The sequence below is a fragment of the Hibiscus syriacus genome, unplaced genomic scaffold, assembly GCF_006381635.1.
Source record: "Hibiscus syriacus cultivar Baekdansim isolate YM2019G1 unplaced genomic scaffold, ASM638163v2 tig00112206_pilon, whole genome shotgun sequence".
NCBI lineage: Eukaryota > Viridiplantae > Streptophyta > Magnoliopsida > Malvales > Malvaceae > Hibiscus > Hibiscus syriacus.
In genome coordinates, this window is record NW_024063267.1 from 733,535 (window position 1) to 755,701 (window position 22,167).

A 22,167-nucleotide genomic window follows, 5' to 3' on the forward strand; every position below is an offset into this window, starting at 1 on the left:
CTGTTCAAAACTTAACGTTAAGTTTTGAAAAATTGAAAGTTTATGTACTAAAACGTACCAAAATTGATAGTTTAAGTACTTAACACATTAAGTTTTTAACGGCGGGATACTAAAATGAAATGAAAACAAAACGCTAGGTATAATTTTGAAAAAACTAAAAGTTTAGATATTAATACAAACCAAAACTGATAGTTTATATACTATATACGTAGTTTACCCTATATATTAATCTAGGACTCCTATAATGTGTAATTAATAATTCTATATGATGATACACGAATCCATTATTTTAATCAAATTATCTTAGTGATTAAAGGAATGATTGTTATTCCTAGAGGTTACGGGTTCGAGCACCAACGATTTCAGTAATATAATCAAGCGTTCATTGTCAAAAGATCGAGAATATTTAGAACGGATACGGCTTGTTCGTTCTGTTCGGATGATCCTGGGTCTAGACGTTCATATACGCTCGTTCCTTGATGAACAAGTATGCCCGAGTAGTTTGAGATTGCAATGCTTTGTTCTTTCTGGTTAAGTGAAAATTTTATCTCTTCCGACAGTATTCCTAGATCAAAGATGCAACATCACCACTTCATATAGTTTCCATAGATCTTCTCGAGTCCCAGCATCCAGACTCCGATCTTCTTTCTCGAATAGAGAACGGAAATCGGAAATCGGATTTCTTTCTCGAATAGAGAACGGAAATCGGAAATCGGAAGTAACGCGCATCATGCAATGCAAGTATATGCATACTTGTATTTTTCTTCGGTTTTTAAGCTACCTCGAACAGAAGAAAATCTGTTTGAAAAAGGAAAAATATCTAACTCGAGACATCCCTATATAAAATATATTCGAATCAAACTTATTCCGCCCTACTATGTTTCGGAACATCGGTTCAAATGTATGAAGCAATGTCCAAAATTATTGACAAAGGTTGAAAGGAACAAATCCATATATATATATATAGTGTCACAATCTAGGTTAAATTGCTTGCTTCACATAATTAGAGTGGTGAGTTCCAATTTGCTTTTGCGGTTCTGTTACGATCACATACTTATCATACTTCCATGCAACTAAATTTCCTCAAGAAAACCGAAAAGTCAAGGAATTTGGACTCATACCTTATTGGAGTTGCCTGGTCGTTTATTCTCTTAAGATTTCCTTGGGGATGATGGAATCGGCGATGTTGGAGGTTTCAAGTCCTCGTACCTGGTAATTTTATTGAAGGAAATAAAGACCAATCAGATGGCAACTCGAGAGTCCCATGGCTTCGAAGTATGCAAAGTAGCAGTTCTAATATACATATAAATACATACACGCGATTGAGAAGAGCCGATGACAACGATTGATCTTGGGGTTGGTGTTATGCATATTTCTATTATAGAATAGTACTTTAATGGCATTGTCATGAGGTCAATGGATTCATGAAACCAGGGAACTCACATTGAAAAAGGTGAAAGTGGCCTTGGTGTTGGTTTGGTATCATGCTGTTCATCACTTGGTTTATCTGCTACCGGAGGTTGAGGTGTGCTGTTTCCTGACAATGTAGCACCTTGGGACTCACTATCCGTCGGTGCAGTCGTCGGCGCTCTAGGAGATGGTGATGAAGGGGGCTTAAGATCAGGATACTTGAAAAAGTTGGAGGGCCACAATGAATGACATGGTAAGAACTGGCCATAAACGAAGAAAACCCGGGGAACTCACATTGCAAAAGGTGAAAGTGGTCTTGGTGTTGGTTTGGTATCATGCTGCTCATCACTTGGTTTATCTGTTACAGGAGGTTGAGGTGTGCTGTTTCCTGACAATGTAGCACCTTGGGACTTGTTGTCTGTCATTGCATTTGCCGGCGCTCTAGGAGATGGTGATGAAGGGGGCTTAAGATCAGCATACCTGAAATTGTTGGAGCACTACCATGAATGGGATGACGAGAAGAAATGGTGATTTTGAAGTTGATTGCTTCGATAAGGAGAATCAGCCAAAGGGCAACCCCCAAATACAGTAGTAAACTTACGCATAATAGGGTGAGAGATAGGTCGGCTTGGATGAATCCTTCTCACTGATGCCGGTAGCCACAGCTGTCGTCGCACTGCTACCTCCAGCGAGAGTTGAGACATTTTCTGCTGGTACAGAGGCACTTGAACTCACTTCTTTCGGCCCACTTGGTGTTGGATTAGGAGAGCTAGGTGGCTTCAAGTCGTCATAGCTACTAAAATCAAATCAGCTCCTATCTTTAACGTACTTGATATGAAGGAAATAACTCAACTACTATTAAATAGATTGGCCTACGTAGCATAGGGAGAGAGTGGCCTCATTTCCGCAGCTTTTTCTTTAACAGGCTTCTCCGTGGGTAGCTGGTTTCTCGATTACGATGCTCTTAGCAGGTACTGAAGTGGGAGTATCAGATTTCTACATACATCAGGGCGGAGAGTTAATTAGACACTAATAGTTTGAGTATCGGAAAAAGGAATAATGTACCTTAGTCAAGGAAATGTAGCCATGATTAGACGGTATCTTTGCAAGAAGTTCCTCCATAGGTCTCAATGGAGCAGTTGTTTCTGCAACAACTTCCACCACCTTACAGTACGAAAGGCTACGGTTTTTTGCCATGCAAGCCATGAGTTCAGCCACCTTCAATTCATCGATATCATGAGAAAGGCTTAAGAAATCACAATACGAGAATTAACATTAAACGTTTGTATATGCACCTGAAGATTTGACACCAAGCCTCCAAATAAAGTGTCTTCGGTTGATAGTCTGATATTATGAGTTTCCTTGAAAGCATCGGTGGGACGCTCCATTCCTCCCGGTCTAACTATCTGAACAGGCACTTCAAGATGAGTAATCAAATCCAGATATGATTCCCCGGTACTGCTTGTGATCTACTAAATTTGCAGGTATTTCTAGATGTGCTTACGGTGTAGGGAAGACCACTTGCGATGAGTGCTTCTTCTGCTTTCCTCTTCCAGACAAGGACCCCCCAAAACAAACTTAAACGCGAAAAAAAGATAGGACAAATTAAAACACTAAATCTTGGCTCCAATCTATTTCAAATGAAGCATAAATAAGGTCAAAACTTTTATGCAAATAAACCTTAAAAGGGACGGACTCACTTGAGAATAGCTGCAGGAAATCCCACTTTATTTGTTCCCAAAGATGAAACCAAAATAAAGTGGTTAACCTTTGCCACGGTCGCTGCTCCACCAGGGAAAAAAAAGAAGATTCAGCTTAATATCAAGAATAGATGCAAACTCGCAGATATGCTAGCAGCTCTCCGGTTTGTTTACCTGCATCGATAAGATTCTTCGTGGCCTGGTAGTCGATGCGATATGGCCCAGTAATATCGAAAACTTCCTTCTCACTAGCACCGATGCTGCATATGACCACTGATGCATTGCCTATGGCTGGTACGATCCTATCTTGTTTCTCCAAGTCAACTTCCACAATTTCAAGCTTTTCTACAGCTGGTCTAAAGAACAAAGATTACCTGTTACTAGCTACGAGAGCATTATTATATGGTTTAAATAATAAATCTTAGTGTACGAAGAAACCGATGTTCCTAGGCTCTCTTTTCCTTACGTGTAGTTCCTTCGGCGTCGAGCTTCATCTGCTTGACACTCTGCAGACAAATTTCTCTTCAATATAAGCATAACTTAGAAATCGAGACAATAAAAGATTTATACCTAAACAAGTAGAACAGAAACCTGCACAAGACTTTCAGCTCTCTGAGCACTCCTAACTCCAGCTCTAACTCGGAAACCAAGTTTCAAAAGCTCCCTGAAGAGTCATGAGCTTAGCACATTTTAGAAACCACACATCCGGTTGTTCCAATTCCAAGTGAAGCCGACAGAGAGTTTTTAACCTGACTGTTCGAGAGCCTACCCTGCCAGATGCACCAGCAACGAAAGCAAGATCCTCATCTTTTGGATCCGCTTTGTTCGAAATTGTTCCAGCTACCTCCGAGCTGCTTTTCCTCGTTCCTAGCGATGAAAACATTCGACAACAACGACCATAGGGCAACGATTACATGCTAGGGGGATGAGCACAACTATATCCGATTTACCAACTACGAATCAATCGTAACGAACAAGCTTATATCCGAGGACTACTTAAGTTCATTACTGCATAAGTCGCTTTACCGGCACAATTCTACTCGAATCCGGCATTTTTCGATAATAAAAAAAAGACAGCAGAAAACATTCTATACACTTAATTGTTCACAATTTCACATATGCAATCATAGATCTTGTTCTCTAATCTGCATTGTTCACCTATGATTCAATTCAAACAGCTACACATTCATTTTCCAAATCTTACCAAAATTGCACAAGCTTGAGCTTGAAATTGCCAACAAGAAATGGGAAATTTTGGAACTTTATTTACCTGAAGCTTGAGCCCTGAAATCGAAAGTTCTGAACTTTATGGGAATTGGGAACCTTTTAGAAGAGGGAAGCTCGAGAATTCGACCATATCCAAGAGGTTTCTCAATGAACCCGCTTCTGGACAGAGATGAAGGCGCTGTGGTAATGGCTGGTGAGTGAAGAGAGCAAGTCCCATTGTTGAAGCAAAATAATTATAAATTCAAATAATAACAACAACAATAATAGTAATAATAATAGAACAAAAGCCAAAGCTTTCTGGGAAACTTTGTAAGTTCATCAGGATCAAGTTTTGATTTTTTTTTATTTTATTGAGATTTGAGGCAGCAGCTGCCACTCCATCTTGATATGATGGGTCCCTCTGGATTCTGAGCTGGCTATTTCTTGTTGCTCCCATTCGCAAACCATATATTCAATACTGATTTCTTCTAATTCTTTATCGTGGTTTATTTTTTTTAATATTTATTACGAAATAACCATGGGTAAATTACGTGTTTAGTATTTAAACTATCAGATTTTTCCGTTTTAGTACCTAAACTTTAAAAGAAAATTAAGTCATATTTAAAGTTTAGTTTTTGTTTCATTTTAGTATCACAATTCAAAATTTAACGTTAATTTTTTAAAAAAATTGAAAGGTTAGGTACTCAAACAGATCAAAACTGATAGTTTAGGTACTAAACACGTTAAATTTTTAGTGGTTGTGTACTAAAATGAAACAAAAACTAAACTTTAGATATGACTTAAAAAACTTGAAAGATTAAGGACTAAAATAGACCGAAACTGATAGTTTAAATATTAAATGCATAGTTTACCCAATAAATATATAAGACTATTAATCAAGAATCAACATACGATGAATTAATTAAAAATAAAAATAATTTAATCTCAAAATTAATATATATAAAATTAGATTAAAATAAATATAAAATATTTAACATATATTTATATAATATATTGTTAAAAGAATAAAATAAATAATATATAAGAATTATTCATTATATTTTAAAAAAATAAACTTAGATATACTGTTTAAAAATTTGTGTTTGACATATGCTTAGGATGTACTTTAATGCTAATAATAAATTAAAATGATTTATAATTAAATATCTTCTCATTATTAATTTTAATTGAATAAGAATGATTAAAAATAGATAGAACAATAAGTAATTAATATTAATAAGGATAAATTTATCATAAACAAACCTCCCTCTAATGATAAATAGAAGGGTAAACTACATCCGATACCATCAAACTTTAAGTATTGTATCATTTATATTATTAAACTTTTAATTTTATCAATTATAACACTGAACTTTGCTTTTTGTTTTAATTATACCACTGAACTTTGATTTTCGTTTCAATTATACCACTGAACCATTAAATCGTTAATGACACGTTGATGTGGTTGACGATCGCCTACGTGTCTAACGGCTACCAACGTACAAACCTCACCAAAACAACATCGTTTTGATCCGGAGGTTAACATTTAACGACCCAGTGATATAATTGAAACAAAAATCAAAGTTTAACGCTATAATTGGAAATATTGAAAGTTTAGTTTATAAACGATGCAATGTCTAAAGTTAAGTGGAATCATGTGTAGTTTACCCTAAATAGAATAATAGTAATAATTCGGAAAGACTATTGTGGAAACGTGTGGCGTCGACAGGGGAGCGAATCCAAAACGACAATTCCTTGCACATAAAACGACAAAGTCCGATAAGCAAACAAGAAAACCTGCATCACAATTGTCGAAAGATAAAATGCGCACTTCCCATTTGAGCCTCACAAATTTCTGCCCACTCTCTCCGCTAACGTGCACCAATTCACCCTCAACCTCTCTCTCTCTCTGTCTCTCTCTCTAATGGCGACTACCCTGCAACTATGTCGTTTCTGCATCCGTACAGGTTCCGATAACTTCGCCGGAAGATCCGTAGCTATTCCTTACCGGAAACCTTTCTCAGTCAGATGCTCCGGCGATTCGCCTCCTGTTGCCGCGGAGCAGGATAACTTCGACGCGAAGTCTTTCCGACGGAACTTGACGAAAAGCCAGAATTACAATCGGAAAGGTTTCGGGCATAAGGAGGAAACTCTCGATCTCATGAACAGAGAGTACACTAGTATGCTTTTTCTCTGCTCTTCACGAATAAATCAATATATTTAATTTGAATTTTAATTGGGGCATGAAAATTTTTAGGTGATATTATTAAGAAATTGAAGGAAAACGGAAACGAGTATACATGGGGAAATGTTACGGTAAAATTGGCCGAAGCTTACGGTTTTTGCTGGGGAGTCGAGAGAGCCGTACAGATTGCTTATGAAGCAAGAAAACAGTTTCCAGATGAAAGAATTTGGATTACCAATGAAATTATCCACAACCCGACTGTTAATAAGGTCTGCACTCTTCTCTGCTAGTAGTATTTTTTTCATACAGATTATATAATCTATACGATAAAATGTTTTAGGAGATGAAATAATTACTGGGTTTGCTGCAGCGGTTAGAGGAGATGGAAGTTAAGAGCATTCCCGTTGAAGGAGGGACGAAAGATTTCGATGTCGTGGATAAGGGCGATGTCGTTGTTTTGCCTGCTTTCGGAGCTGCTGTCGATGAGATGGTGGTTTTGAATGACAAAAATGTTCAAATTGTTGATACAACTTGTCCTTGGGTATCTAAGGTACCTTCTGCCAAAACTGGTTTGCTATCATCACAACTAATTCATGGTGATCTATGTTATCCGGACTCATATCTTGAGTTCATGCGTGCATTTGACACTTGTATGAATATTTGAAATGTTATTTCTTGTAGGTATGGAATGTAGTAGATAAGCACAAGAGAGGAGACTACGCTTCCATCATTCATGGTAAATATGCTCACGAGGAGACAATCGCAACCGCTTCTTTTGCTGGAACTTATATCATTGTGAAGGATATGAAGGAGGTATCCTAAAGTGACTACTCATTCGGTTTTCGATGTTTTCACTCGTCCTTTGAATTTTATTAAATTAAACTCGTTTGTTTAATGCCGTCTAAATTTCAAAGGCAATGTATGTTTGCGATTACATTCTTGGAGGTGAACTTAATGGATCTAGCTCCACTAAAGAAGCGTTTATGAAGGTATAATCTTTATTGCTCATCTTCTTCATATGTAAAATGTATTGAGTATTGTATAAATATGTTTGGCTTTTGTTCTTTTGCAGAAATTTAAGAATGCTACTTCAGAGGGATTTGATCCGGATCGTGATCTGGTAAAAGTTGGGATTGCAAATCAAACTACGATGCTGAAGGGAGAGACGGAGGAAATAGGTTAGTAGCAATTCTTCACTTATTTATAATATTACTTCTTCTTTTTTTGCAAGGAATTGTTACTTGAGACACATTACATTTTCGATTAATAGGGAAATTAGTTGAGAGGACAATGATGCAAAAATACGGAGTGACAAACGTCGACGATCACTTCTTAAGCTTTAACACAATTTGTGATGCAACACAAGTAAGTTGAATGTTTTGCGATAGTTTGGTTGTTATCATGAATTGTGATATGTTTTCTTAGGGAAGAATTTAAAGCATTAGCTAGTCTTCCTTGCATTCTTTGCCTCGACTAATTGCATACCGATTTTCGTGTTATTCGTTGATTTAAAAAGTGGCTTGTTGTCTATTTCAGGAGAGACAAGATGCAATGTATAAGTTGGTTGAAGAAGATCTGGATCTAATGTTAGTGGTTGGTGGGTGGAATTCAAGCAACACATCACACCTTCAAGAAATTTCGGAGGACCGTGGGATCCCCTCGTATTGGATCGACAGTGAGCAGAGAATAGGTCCAGGAAACAGAATAGCTCACAAATTGAAAGTAAGTTCGGATGCAAAGGAATCCATTTCTTGATTAACTTCTACAATTTTAAGCCTAGAAAAAGGTATTCTCATTGCTATTTCTTGTTCTCATTACGCGAATGCTGTGTTGCACCAGCATGGGGAGCTGGTCGAGACAGAAAACTGGCTACCGGAGGGGCCTATTACAATTGGTGTTACATCTGGTGCCTCCACACCAGATAAGGTAATATATATCATGCTATTTCTTGATCGAGGTGCTTATATCATGCAAAGTAATATATATTATCGATATCTGTATTAACCAGGTTGTGGAAGAGGCCCTAATCAAGGTGTTCGACATAAAACGCGAAGAAGCCTTGCAAGTAGCATAAGAATAGGGTTCACACAGGTGTGCATCACCCAACGATGGGGACCTCATAGAATATGATAGCGTAATCGATATTTAGGGGTCGATGTAAGCTCATATCTCTTATCCTTGCTTGGGAGAACAGTAGTGTATCATACACTTATAAATGTAGTTGCTAAATATATTTGGTACATGTCGAACCAATAATAACATATGATGCTTGTTATGACCAGAGAACATGTCAGAAAACATAACTATAAAATAATGGTATTGGATTCTTTGTAAACTATACATTTCATTCAATTTTTGCTCACTGGCTGCACAAGTTGTGAATTTGGTGTTGTCCATGGCTAGGGCACATAACATCTCACTGGATTTTATGAAATCGAAATGGAAAATATCTTGATTTTACCCGAAACTTCAAAACTGTAGCAACCTTGAATGCTCATATTTGCCCATCCAACACCTCGAAAACTAGCCACCGATGCTATCAGGTTTCTTGGAAATGGAAGACTCGGCTATCTCAGGAACCTGATCGAGCAAACGGTTCATCTCGTCTGGAAATTCAGCCTTGGCTCGATTAGTCTTTCCCCCAACTATTATTGTTGTCCCATCTTGCATTGCCCATATCTTATATGCACAAAGAAGAAAGATACTGAATGCATAAACACATGATGATTCCAATCATATTTAGATCAATGGTAATACATGCATGCATACATACATACAACATGCATACATACATACAACATGCACAAGGATGGGCCTAGGCGGGGCGGGTGGGGGTGGTCGGCTCCCTAAAAATTTAATATTACTATATATTTTAAATTTTTTCTATGAATTTTCTATTAAAAATCTGTTTTCGCGCCATCCCCTAAAATTTTATAAATTCAAGTTCGCCCCCTAACATAAAATCTTGCATTCGTCCCTGAACATGCATACATACATACACGTATATTTTTCATATGTTTTTCACCTGTGCATGAGATAAGTAACTGATGCAAGTTGTGAGCATTAGAGCACCAAAACCTGCATAGACTGTAAGGACCCCTGGATCAGTCTGAATAAAACAAGATCCCTTTTAGTAAAAAATGAAAATTTCAGAAGATGTAATACATGAAATCGTTAAAGTTGTTACCTTCAACTCAAGACCACTACTGCCAATTGCATCGATGATGACGATTTTTGTTCCGTCAATCTCTATAGGAAGCTCAGAGTTAGGTCGTCGCACTCCGGCAAATTTCCCTTGTTTATCATATAGGACAATAGACTGCAGATCACGAGCGAGCATCGATCTGAAATTCCAGTTGATCAGAAGGGAACAGATAAGAAAAAAAGATTAGCAGAACTGGGGAAGAAATGCAGCCATTGACCATTCACAAATCACCTGAAACCTGTTTCGGCCTAAGATGATAATTTAAAGATATGCTTTTGAGATAAAAGATGATACACATAACAATATAAGCATAATCAAATGCCTTCATACATGAAAATGAAGCAGTAAAAGATGTATACGTACATTCCCTTGATGTTAGGAGAATCGGTGTCCCCTACAGGTAGAAAGGTCCTGAAAAGCTTCTTATCGTCGTTGACCGTTAGAGGTGCCATTGCCAAATTGAATGGTCCTTCATCGTCCTTAAGTGCAGTGCCGAAAAACTCCGATCTGTCTGGTATATGGTGATCCCACCGTACCTTAAGGGGTCATTAACACTAAGTGTTTTCCTCATTACTTCCTTCCCGTTGATATCGAATAGCAATAGGTCGGTATGAAACTGTGAAACCTGCAACATTGGAATAAAGCAACAGCGAATAGAATTAAGCATGATTAAGCAAGAAAAAAAATCTAAGAAGCTATTAACTAACAGAAAAAATTCCAAAAACATAAGGCATAAATGGTAATCTTGCCTAACTGTGGTAAACAAACCTTAATTTGTTTCATGTTTGGTGGCAACTTTCCGTTGCGCCTTAAAAACGTAAACCCGGGGTCTGCTTCGGGGGAGTTGAAGGTCGTCGAGTTCTAGTATGGTGGGTTCAGGTTTGTTGTTTCGGTATTTCAATGACGAGTCTGTCTATTTATCTCTTCTAGTGAAATGAAACTATATTGCCTTTCAAAATGAAAAAGGCTCTACTTTATGCATCTTCAAACAGCAAAGAAAATGAACATTTTACCTCTCCGCTATCATAGTAGTCCATGTAGAATCTGTTCACATGAACTTCAGTATTGAAAGCATCGGTAGGGGTGGAAAGAAACCCTGTCGGACCGAGTACATCTCCCATAACAAAATTCAGTCCCTTTGGAACGGTGACTGACCCTCGGAAGCTCCCGGTTGCACTGAGAGTTGCACCAGCCATTATCAGCAGCATTGCTAAATGTACTCCAATCGGTGCAAATCGACCGGCCAGCCCCTTAAAAGCATACAACGACGGTCCTTTAAAGAAAACCTGCATTGATCGAACAATGTACATAGAGGCAACACAATTCAGGTTTCTGCAATTAGATTCCTGCAATGATTATTGAAGAAAACATAAACCTCATATCCAGCTCCCATGAGAATAACACCCAAATCTTTAACAGATGCTTGAGGAAGGGTATCCAAGAATTCCTGTTTTCGGATACCATCGGCTGATTGCATAAAGCTCCATCTGCAAAAAACGTGATTTCCCAAAGTATTAAACATCTCCAAACTCATTCAAGAACAAGACAAAAAGTCACTAAAAAAACATCAAACCTTCTTGCAACTTTAACAAGGGGATCTGTCATCTGTCATCTGTGTTGTGTAAGTGCATGCCATTAATGATGTACCAAGAAGAACCAAAGTTCCAAGGAAGATTGGAGATGAAAACATGTGGTCAAATCCAAGGGTGAGAACCCATCTCCAAGTGAAGAGCCCTAACATTGGATTCTCTTCAGGGTACTTCTGGAAATAGTACTCCGGAGCTTCCCCTTGATCAATTGCGGTACCTAAACAAGAACTAAATTATCAAAACAGTCCATTAAAATCAATTTATGGCATCAAAATCACACATTTTTACCTACAGCCATAAGGGCAGAAACGGTGAACATTTCTCCGATGGCCAAAGGCAAGTTCGACAAGACAGCCAAAACTCTTTTAAGCAACTTTGTAATAACCCTCCGATCTTTGCCACCACTCTTTGGCTTGGTTTTTTCTTCTTCATTGCACAGTTCCGGAGCAGAATCCGACAAGATAATCTTCTTGGATGCGTTGTTGTTCTTCCAGCCTGGAGTGGTTTCCACTTTGCAAATTATGGTGACTGAGAGTGGTCTCCTGTTGAAGGAAGCATTGAGTCGAGGATTAAAGGTAGAACGGGGAAGATAGGGTTTAAAGAGACGGGTTTTTTTTATGGGTCTAACAGAGTTTCCATTGATGAGTTTTTGGGAACTCTAGTGTCTGTTCTTTTGATGGGATGTGTTAGTTAAAAGATTATGTTTTTCCTTTTGGTCGTGTAATAACGACTGTCGCTGCTAGCTTATCTCAAGTAGAATGTTTTATTATTGGGTAAATTTGCATTTATTACCTAATTATCAATTTTGGTCCGTTTTAGTACCTAAACTTTCAATTTTTTCAAACACATACCTAACGTTTAGTTTTCATTTCATTTTAGTACTTCGCCGTTAAAAACTTAACGCGTTTAGTACTTAAACTATTAGTTTTGGTCCGTTTTAATACCTAAACTTTTAAATATTTTCAAAACTTAATGTTAAATATTGAACAGGGTACTAAAATAAAACAAAACTAAAGTTTTTAAGCATGGTACTAAAATGAAACAAAAACTAAAATTTACGTATGATTTTAAAAAATTGAAAGTTTAGGTATTAAAACTGATCAAAATTGATAGTTTAGGTACTAAATGTGTAATTTAAACTTTGTTATTTTGGATAAAGTACACAAATGATCTACTGACTATAGTATGTTGCTTTATTAAGTCACTCGATTATTAAAAGTTATAAAATAGTCCCCCAATTATAATATGTTGCTTTGTTAAATCCTTCGACTATTAAAAGTTACAAAATGGTCACCCGACTATTCATATTTTTTAAACTCATCATTTTCCATTAAAAATTTATGGTCGTCTGAGCTGGACATTAACATGTTAATTAGATATATAAAATATGATCTCATAACCATTTGAGTTGTGTAGTTGTTTGTGATTATGAGATTAGATTTTCTCATATCCTAGTCAGCATATTAACGTCCAACTCAGGTCATTTTCAATCTTTAAACAAAAAAGGACGAGTTTGAAACATGTCAATAGTCAAATGATCAATTTGTAACTTTTAATAGTCGGGGCTAAAAAATATCTCCCTATCATCAGGGGATTATTTTGTAAGTTTTAATAGTTGAGGGACTCAACAAAGTAACATCTTATAATCGAGGGAACATTTGTGTTTTACCCTATTATCTTTTCCTTTTATTCTATTGAAATATGTACAATAACATATAAACCCTCAATATTTATTCTTTTTTTAATTTAGCCCTTCATTCTTTTAAAGCTAAATTTAGTCTTTAAACTATCAAAAGAAAATAAACAATCTATCTTTCTAAAAGTGATCGAATGTTAATTTTAAATAAAAGTGTGAAGCTATATATTAATGAGAATATTCAATAATTACATGGAATATAAGAACAATTCTTATGACCAAAATAAATTGGTGTCTTAAAGAAAACATTAACCTAAAACAAACATGTATGAAACCGGAAACGTTGGAAATCAATCAATATCATCGTTTTCGTTATTGTCGTTATTGTCATTGTCGTCATCGTCGATGTCATCGTCGTTTTTCAACAACCTTATCGGCATCGAAATGAAGGGTTGACTAAAAGTTTGAGTTGTTGGGATGTTTTATGATCCTTTGAAGTACCACAGTCCTCGCTCTCCTAATGTCTCGGCTAGAAATATCAACTTGCTGCCCCAAATCCTCCACGTTCTTCATAAAACTCTCCAGTTTCTTCTTGATTTCATCCGCCCCGATTTTAACAGCTTCTTCCCGTATCGCGAAATCCGCGGTTTTCAACATCGATTCGATCTCGATCTCGAGCCGATCGACGAGAACCCTGATGTTATCCAAGTCTTTAATGGCCACGTAAGTCCCTACTTGCATCGAGCTAATCACTCCCTTCTGTTCTTTCAAAGCGTTTTCGTAGTTTTTCCATACGGAATCGATCCATTTCCCCATTGAACCTAATGGGATCGAGGTTGCAGCCGCCAGAAGGGCTGCAACCGGTGGAGCAGTTATAGCTGCAGCCACGATCGAACAGATCAAAATCGCGGCGAATGTAGCGACGAATATCATACTCGATACCTTCCTCCATGCATGAATGTACTTGAGCTTCTTATTGAGCTTGTTCTTCCGAAGCTGTAATTTCTCAAGCATTGTCACTTGTTGTCTATAAACGGATTGAAATATTTGAAAGAATTCTTCGGTGAACGGATCGCTGGTCGCCTTGAAATTCTTTAATTCTTCCAATGTCCTAGCGAACTTAATTTCATCGCCACGACAGCCATTTTCGCTTTCCTCGTCGAATTGTTGCAATGCGACGAGAATAAGCAACTGGCTATCGCGAGTGCGTTTTAAGCACTTCTCCAACGACGAACAAAAATCGAGTGTCTTCAAGCTGTTCTCGAAGTATTCCTCGACGAGCTCGAACAATCTGGGGCTCTTCCATATGTCTTTCTTGCATTCCAAAATAACTCGGATGACATCTTGGTTCATGTCCAAAAGGCACTCGGTCACCCCTCGAAGAGAATCGAACGAAAGCGCTCGGACCTCGACGCCGGCTGCGAGTGCGTCGATGACTTGATCCGTTCGAGCTCGGACGTTCGTGTCGAACGTTAATTCGGTCGTGCCATTCAAGCTACTGCTAACATCAGTTGTCTTCTTGCTCGTATGATTTCCCATAGCTTTGTCGGATCAAAACCAAACAAATATCCAGTCCTTTATGACCCAAAAAAAATCACTGTTTTAGCTTCTAGATCGGAACAAGGTCTCTACTTAACCAAACTAGACAAACCCAGAATAAAAAAAGGGATTTTAAACAGAATTTTCAATGTTTTTCCCGAGAAAAAAAACCCAGAAAAGGAGAAAACCCTAAACAGAAAACAAAGAAGATTTGTGTTGGAGAAGAAGAAAGCAATGAGTGATGGGATTATATGGTGAATGGATTGATGAACGAAGAATCTTAAACCGTTAAGTGGCAACTGAGAGAATAGCTTGCACGCATGAGAAAAATGAAAACTGGGGACATGGAAATCGCTAGAAGCAATGTTTTCTCTTTACAGTTTTTCACGCGCAAAAGGCATAGTTCCCGAAGAAAATAAGAAAGCTTCGGCATGGTTAAAAGTCAATCTAAGATGTTTTATTTATCTTAATTTTCTTAAATTAATTATTTATTTTACTAATAATATTAATTTTAAATCATTTCATCTCTATCTTAAATTTTTTCTTACTTATCATAAAATTTAAGTTTTATTTTATTAGTTACAATATTCATCTTAAAATTTTATTTATACATATTTCATTCAAAATTTTATATTTTAAACATGTGTTTATATAAAAAATATTTTTAAATATATCACTGAATGTATCGAATGTTATTAAGATAATTGTGGGTCATATAATAATGATATTAAATAATAATATTATTATATAATAAATTTTATTACGGACCGCTATTTAGATCTCTAATTTCGGAGAAATCTTGCAAGCAGCGAAGGTGACATTTGATACGCACAAGGCTACAAGTCCTTTACGGTTAAAAAGTAATAATATTAATTAAATTACCACTAATTACTTTTTTCTGTCGGTGCACTTCCTTCTTTACCAAGAGACATAAATTAATCGAATGAATTTTAATTTTATTGATATATTACTTTTTAATTTTTTAAAATATGTATATATTATTAAATATATTTTAAATATGTATTAACTTTTGTGGGTATGTCCAGTATCGATAACACCATCGACTATATGATACTACTTTATTAAATATTATTAAATATATTTTAAATATATATTATTAAATATATTTTAAATATAAACATAGTAACTCTAGAAGTTTGGGTTTGCTTTGCTTCTCTCTTTCCTTTCTTCTTCTAGGGCAATTTCTTCTCAACGGCATTTCACCATGCATTTATCCCGAAAAATCATTTTTTCCATTTAATATTCTCGATCAGTACCGTTCAGATTATATTTTTTGATCTAACACCCTTTGTAGGAAGGCGCGCCCCCTTACCGCGCTTTACGTCATTTGGTCGTATGTTAGTTTTATAAATATTTTTAAATGGGTGTCAAATACATCATTAATTTCTATTATGGTGACATTTGTGTAAAAATATCAGCATTTTGAATTTGTAGACACCCCACACCGCCCGGTTTCAGGTGCTGGGGTCTTGTCACAAGTTAATGAAGTGAGCAGTGTGTATAGTGGTTGAGTTTATTAGTATTTTAGTGTCACAAGTTTATTTTTTATAATAATAATTTTTTATAATTTTGAAATTTATAAATTTCATATATTTTGAAAAAAATATTTTCTTTTAAAATTAATTGTTTAAAAATATAAAAATATTAAAATAAACTTTTAATTATAATTAAGGGATCAAATGAATTATTATTCATTAATTTTTAGCTTTTAACAACAGTTAATATTGTTTATTCATTTTTAATAAAACTATTTTGATTTTTGTATTAAAATTACGCAATACGTATAATCTAGTATAGGAAAACTTTGAGGGTAAGTATTTTAAAATATGAATAATTTTATAAAAGTTTTATAACTAGTATTTCTTTTACAAAATGATGATGATGATGATGATGATAAATATTTTATAATTTTAAAAATTATAAATTTCATATATTTTTAAAAAAATTATTACCTTTTAAAATTAATTGTTTAAAAATATAAAAAAATATTAAAATAAACTTTTAATTACTATTGAGGGATCAAATGAATTATTATTCATTAATTTTTAATTTTTAACAACAGTTAATAATGTTTATTCATTTTTAATAAAATTATTTAAATTTTTGTATTAAAATTACATAATACATATAATCTAGTATATAAAAACTTTGAAGGTAAGCATTTTAAAATATGAATAATTTTATAAAAGTTTTATAACTAGTATTTCTTTTACAAAATGATGATGATGATAATAAATATTTTATAATTTAAAAAATCATAAATTTCATATATTTTTTAAAAATATAAAAAATATTAAAATAAAATTTTAATTACAATTGAGGGATCAAATGAATTATTATTCAATATTTTTTTTCAAAATATATGAAATTTATAATTTTTAAAATTATAAAAAATTTATTATTATAAAAATAAACTTGTGACACTAAAATAATAAACCGAGGGTGTTTACACAATTCAAAATGCTGACGTTTTTTCACAAATGTCACCATAATAGAAATTAATGACGTATTTGACACCCATTTTAAAATATTTACAAAACTAGCATCCGAGTTTTTTACACATTTGGTAAGGCGCGCCCCCAGGGGGCGCCTTCGACCACGTGACGTAAAGCGCGGTGCAAGGGGTGCGCCTTCCTGCAAAAGGTGTTAGATCGATAAATATAGTCTGACCAATGTCTGACAGAAAAATATATAGGGTTATGGTGATATTTCGGGAGAAACGCCCATTTCAACATTCAACAATCCGAGTAATGTACTTTTGATATATATCTAAATTAAAGGGTAAAGTACACAAATGGTCCCTCGACAATGTGATACTACTTTATTAATTTCATCGACTATTAAAAGTTACAAAATGATCCTCCGACTATAGAGTGTAGCTTTGTCGAGTCACTCGACTATCAAAAGTTAAAAAATTGTCACTCTACCATTTATTATGTTCCAAACTCATGATTTTCCGTTAAAAAATTGATAGTATTATGAGCTGAACGTTAACTTACTGTCTATGATATGCTAAAATTTGATCTCATAATCTCAAACGATTATCACATCCCAATCATCATGTTAATGTCTAACTTAGACAAATGACAATTTTTAAACGGAAAAGTACGAGTTTATAATATAATAAATAGTTGGGTGACCATTTTGTAACTTTTGATAGTAGAGGGACCCAACAAAGTAACATTTTATAGTCAAAGGACTATTTTATAACTTTTAATAGTCGAATGACTTAATAAAATAATACTCTATAGTCGGGAGTCATTTGTATACTTTACCATAGATTAAATTAATAATTAAACTAATTAAATCATTAACTCTTGATTCAATTAATTAAATTATCAAAATAATCATGCATACGTAAAATCTATTCTATTGAAATAAATTTCTGTGTCCGTTTTGTGATAAATTATGTGGATTTTATTTTTTTATCTGAGTTAATAAATTTTAGAATAAAGTGCATAAATAGTTCTCTATTTATATGATGTTGCTTGGTTGAGTATCATGACTATTAAAGTTACAAAATAGTCCCCAACTATAGGGCATTGATTTGTTAAGTCTTTCAACTATTAAAATTTATAAATGGTCAATTCACTATTCATATGATCCAAAATCGTGCTTTTCTGTTAAAAAAAATAACAATTGTTTGAGCTGGGCGTTAACTTGTTGACTAGAATATGATAAAATCTTATCTTAAAACCGTTTGAGTTGTATAGTCGTTTTAGATTCTAGAACCAGATTTTGTTGATAAATCGGGCAAAGTAAACGAAAGAACACAAGAATTTTAATGAGGTTCGGCAATGTGCTTACGTCCTCGGTGCCTAGGCGGCGCTAGAAAATTTTATTCAATACTCATAGGTTTAGGTTACATCTCTATTTATAATAGAAAACCCCGATATATAATTACAAAATTAACCATGTACCGCACCGCGAGGCACAGCCCCCGCACCCCCAACCCACATAATCATAACCCCCTCTACAAGACTTTCTTTGTAAGGACAGTTGATGTTCGCTTTGCTCACTCCGCTCCATCCCCTGTCCTCTTTACCAGTATATTTATGAGTCATACCTTACAGATTTTATGATATCCTAATCGGTAGGTTAACGTCTAGCTTAGAGGATTGTTAATTTTTAACAGAAAATGACGAGTTTAGAACATATGAATAGTCAAATGACTATTTAGTAACTTTTAATAGTCATGGGACTCAACAAAGTAATAACCTATAGTTGAAGGACCATTTTATAACTTTTAATAGTTAAAAGACTCAACAAAACAATATCATATAATCAAAAGACTATTTGTATATTTTATCCTAATTTTTGATATCATGACACAGTTAATATATTTAACATCTAATGGTAAAAATAATATTGAAAAGGCATAAAGTATATTAACCTCTAAAAATTGACATTAAAATATAAATTATTTAATCACAATTTTAGGAGTCTAAATAGGATTGACATGAATTTAGTCGAATTAGATTTTTGATCAACACTAATTTGATTTAAGTATTCTACCTCTTACATCGTAATTGAACTCGACTCAAATTTAAGGATGTTTAAACTGAATCAAAATCTAACCTGATTTTTTAAGTTAAAAGATTTTTTATCAACCCTAATTTAATTTAAGTATTCTACCTCTTCCATCGTTATTGAACTCGACTCAGATTTAAGGAGGCTTAAACTGAATTGAAATCTAACCTGATTTTTTAAGATAAAGTATGGACTTGTATCGGGCTCTACCCGAAACAAATATGCATGTAGAAAATCAATTTTCTATTAGGTAAAAGATAATTGTATATAGATGTGTTATTATAATTATCTTTAAATATATAAAAATAATAATTGTTCTGCTTTTTGAGATCGGGTCAAAAAATTCACTCTAAAATCGAATTTAACTCGACTTTAATATTATAGTTTTTAAATAAGTCTAACAATATCTAAACCTATTTTTTCCTTAAAAAAATTGATCATATAAATGAGATATGGTCAAAATTCCTCAAGTCATGATCTCATGCTCATCCTTTAGGTATGATTTTGAAAAAAATAAAAATTTAGATATTAAAATAGATAAAAACTGATGATTTAAATACTAACGGTATAATTTTCTCAAATTGAAAAGTAAAGCGGAGGAGATCTAGGGTTTTTGAACCCCCTCCATTTGAATACACACTATAAGAACTCTCCAACCATAGCCGAAATCAGTGAAAACCCTAAGCCCAGTTTCTTCTTTCTTTTCTCGTCTTTGATTTGTATTGTTGGGGGATTGGCCTTCATTAATCCCAAATGAGCTTAAGATTGAAGGTGCTTATTTGATTCATGGGAGGCCCAAATCAAAATCAAATTCTGGGGGTTTCGCTGATGACGCCTTCTTCTTTATTCCGAACGCGTCTATTAGTAACTTCCTCAGACATTTGCTCCTTCCCCCCCCCCTTCTTTAGAATAGTTTATTTTGTTGAATTGATCCTCCATCGAACTATCTGGGTTTATTCAAATCTTCAAAACCTGTAGAGTTTTGATTAGAGATCGATGGTATTAGCTATTCTGTGCGTCTCTTTTCCGTTTCCGTTTGGATTTCTGCTAATCCGCTTTGAAAGATTTGCTTTTGGGTATGCTCTGATTTTCGATTTCTCTCATACATTGTTGAAAAAGCTTGGGTGATATGTGTATTGGTGCCTTCTGCTCTATGGTTGTTTAGGAGTTCTTATGGGTCGGGGTGGGTATTGGGTGATCTGATCCTGACATAATATTTTTTGATAAAATTCGATTATGACATGACATAAATATATTTTAAAAAATAAGGTTTTAATTAAAAATATATATATATATATAAAAGCTTATTATTGTAATTTTAAATATACAAAATAAATTTATAATATTTTTCTGGGTTTAAGGTATTTTCGCTCTAAATTCACCGGAATATATTTTCTAAAAACTCGACCTAACTCAAAATTAATTTTTAAAAAATCTAACATGATGGGATCTGGTTAAATCGAAATTTATCGGATTTGGATAACGTGCTTAGGGTTTTAAATTAATCGATTTGAGTTTGATTCGACTAAAAAAACTTTAAAATTGAGTTTGTCTCGTATCAAAATTTCGTAAGTCTAAACTTTTCAAGCAATACTCAAATTTGAAACCATAAATCGAAGTTTGAAATAAAAAAATCTTAAACTTAATTCAATTGAAGTCTTTAAAAAGATAATTGACACATAAATGTTAATATTATTGATAATTTATATTTTTAAAAAATAAAATATTAATATATTATATCTTCGAATTGTTCGTGCATATTTTTAGTCGGGTATCAAGTAGTTCGTTTTTACTCATTAAGAACTTGAGTTGAGCTTAACTCAAATACATTCAAGTTAGATATTTATCAAATTTTAATCGATCTCGAATAATTTATGATATGTCTTGTCTTATTTACCGTCCCATCCTAATCTTGTTTATTGAAAATTGTTTGAGAATGCATCGTTGTTTTCTATTATAAAACGAAGGCTTGTGGCTTATTGACTAAATGTTCATCAACAGCCCATGTGTTCTTAAATTATCTAGTGTATTGTTGAACGGAAAATAATTTTGTAAATGATATTTAATAGTGTCAACTGTTTTTTTTTTTGCAAATAGATTTTAAAATTTACAAATAAATAATATTAACCTAGGTTATTAATGACTGTTTTTTAAATTAAATTAAAATTAATATTATTTTACTTCCGTTAATAATAAAATCTAAATTAAAATCTAGATTATTAATAACAAGAGTTAAAAGCCTCATTAGCAAAAACTAACGGGAGATAACGGCAGTGATCTTATTAAAAACAAACTAAAAGTTTGTTGACCTTATAGAAGGGGTGTTAGGGTTTTCCAATGAGATTCGGGGCGCTCTCCACGGCGAACAGAGGTGAATCTCGGCAAGTGACTAGTGGGGTTTTGTTCGGAATGGAGCGACGCTCCTGTTGGTACTGACGATGACGGTCACCGATGACTAACGACAGATATCGGGGATGGGTGTTCGAATAGTCTTCTCATAATTTTGGACGAATGGTGGACGATGAGCATGAATCGAGGGTTAGGGTGTGGTCGGGAGGCGACATTAGTGACGATTGTGATGAGTGTGTGAGCCACCGCTGATCGGAGTGGGGTGAACGAGAACGAGAGAAGAAGAAGAATATAAGAAGGGGGATTAACAAGAGTTAAGCGTCTCGTTAGTAAAAACTAACGGGAGGTAACGGTAGTGACCTTATTGAAAACAAACTAAAAGTTTGTTAACTGTATTGAAAGTTTCAAAAGATGGGTGGCCAAAATCCAAACGCCCTTAAAGTTTGTAAACTATTTATATACTTTACCCTTATAGAAATATGACATATCTAAAATCATTCTTATAACATCCTAAAAATCTCGATTTCTAACGTGATTTTGAAAGGGACAAGCAATACAAGAATGAAAAGGACCGAGGAAAACATAATATTTTGATTGTCACACGTTTCTTATTGATGAACCACAATTGTTTTCTCCATGGAAATTGCAATTGGCAATTCATTTGTGGTGGAAGTTAAAGGTGCTGTCTAAGTTTGTCCGAATTGATATTTCGACGAGTATGATTTTCTTTATTGTTTTTGACGGGTTGATGACGGATAAATGCCATCAATAAAAGTTAGGGAAAAGTATAAAAATGG

At 34.4% G+C, this 22,167-nt stretch overlaps 2 protein-coding genes and 3 pseudogenes across 2 annotated transcripts; 2 read left to right on the forward strand and 3 right to left on the reverse strand.

Annotated features, from left to right (window-relative positions):
• Positions 1 to 964: 964 nt before the first annotated feature.
• On the reverse strand, positions 965 to 4,570 carry LOC120175510 (annotated as a pseudogene).
• Positions 4,571 to 6,120: 1,550 nt separating this feature from the next.
• On the forward strand, positions 6,121 to 8,741 carry LOC120175571 (4-hydroxy-3-methylbut-2-enyl diphosphate reductase, chloroplastic-like). The gene is made up of 10 exons (XM_039182166.1): positions 6,121 to 6,496; positions 6,574 to 6,770; positions 6,872 to 7,051; positions 7,183 to 7,314; positions 7,416 to 7,490; positions 7,574 to 7,679; positions 7,772 to 7,866; positions 8,038 to 8,223; positions 8,341 to 8,427; positions 8,510 to 8,741. The coding sequence occupies exons 1-10, from the start codon at positions 6,241 to 6,243 to the stop codon at positions 8,573 to 8,575; spliced, it is 1,380 nt and encodes a 459-aa protein (XP_039038097.1). The 5' UTR covers positions 6,121 to 6,240; the 3' UTR covers positions 8,576 to 8,741.
• Positions 8,742 to 9,004: 263 nt separating this feature from the next.
• LOC120175511 lies at positions 9,005 to 11,934 on the reverse strand (annotated as a pseudogene).
• Positions 11,935 to 13,344: 1,410 nt separating this feature from the next.
• On the reverse strand, positions 13,345 to 14,572 carry LOC120175435 (UPF0496 protein At4g34320-like). The gene has a single exon (XM_039182056.1). The coding sequence runs from the start codon at positions 14,468 to 14,470 to the stop codon at positions 13,388 to 13,390; it is 1,083 nt and encodes a 360-aa protein (XP_039037987.1). The 5' UTR covers positions 14,471 to 14,572; the 3' UTR covers positions 13,345 to 13,387.
• Positions 14,573 to 19,767: 5,195 nt separating this feature from the next.
• Positions 19,768 to 19,904, forward strand: LOC120175689 (annotated as a pseudogene).
• The last annotated feature ends 2,263 nt before the right edge of the window (positions 19,905 to 22,167 follow it).